Source organism: Etheostoma cragini, chromosome 20 (assembly GCF_013103735.1).
Source record: "Etheostoma cragini isolate CJK2018 chromosome 20, CSU_Ecrag_1.0, whole genome shotgun sequence".
NCBI lineage: Eukaryota > Metazoa > Chordata > Actinopteri > Perciformes > Percidae > Etheostoma > Etheostoma cragini.
This window is the reverse complement of record NC_048426.1, coordinates 17,366,537-17,367,212: the sequence shown is the minus strand read 5'-3', so window position 1 is coordinate 17,367,212 and position 676 is coordinate 17,366,537. Positions and strand designations below refer to the sequence as shown.

The 676-nt window shown below is 41.7% G+C and overlaps 1 protein-coding gene across 4 annotated transcripts in view; it reads left to right on the top strand.

Moving 5' to 3' along the window:
• The window catches only part of col12a1a (collagen, type XII, alpha 1a), a 56,958-nt gene that overhangs the window by 7,298 nt on the left and 48,984 nt on the right, over positions 1-676 (top strand). For 3 of the 4 annotated variants that reach the window (XM_034858096.1, XM_034858094.1, XM_034858095.1), the window contains exon 6: positions 321-584. The exons of the other annotated variant lie outside the window; for it this stretch is intronic. In XM_034858096.1, the coding sequence (XP_034713987.1) occupies positions 321-584 (264 nt within the window). The remainder of the gene's footprint in view (positions 1-320; positions 585-676) is intronic. 4 annotated transcript variants of the gene reach the window in all.

The following is a 676-nucleotide window of genomic DNA, read 5'->3' as shown; positions in this document are numbered from 1 at the left end:
ACTGTCAAGAATTTTGTTTTATTTAGACAGACAGGAGAAGAAATGAAGAAGTGTAAAGATATAGCTCCAAGGCCAAGCGGTTGCCACCATACCTTTATTGACACATTTCTGGCTTGGAGATTTGTTTGAGACACAAGTGCTTTTTCTGCGTTTTAAGTTTTTACACCAATTAATACTCGGTAGTTCAACTTTTCCTAATCTGGCACAATCAAAACCTGCTGTATTTACAAAAAAGTGTTAATCATAAAAAACCCTGCTACATTCTTTTTTTAATGGTCATATTTCTGACTGACTCTTATTTCTCCACTCTTTTCCCCCAGCGTGTTCGGTCAGTGCAATAGCAGATTTGGTTTTTCTGGTGGATGGCTCATGGAGTGTAGGCAGAGAAAACTTTAAGCACATCCGTAGTTTCATTGGAGCCCTGGCCGGGGCCTTTGACATTGGCAAGGACAAGACCAGAGTGGCTGTGGTTCAGTACAGTACAGACACCCGAACAGAATTCCCCCTCACCCGTTACAACAGAAGAGGAGACCTGCTCCAAGCCATCAACTCCCTGCCATACAAAGGGGGAAATACTATGACAGGTAAGGTGTTTATTACAGGAGGTACACGGATGGAAAAGTTTGGTAATTTGTACTCTGTAATAGAGCCAATATGGGTTAGCATGAGTTTAGTA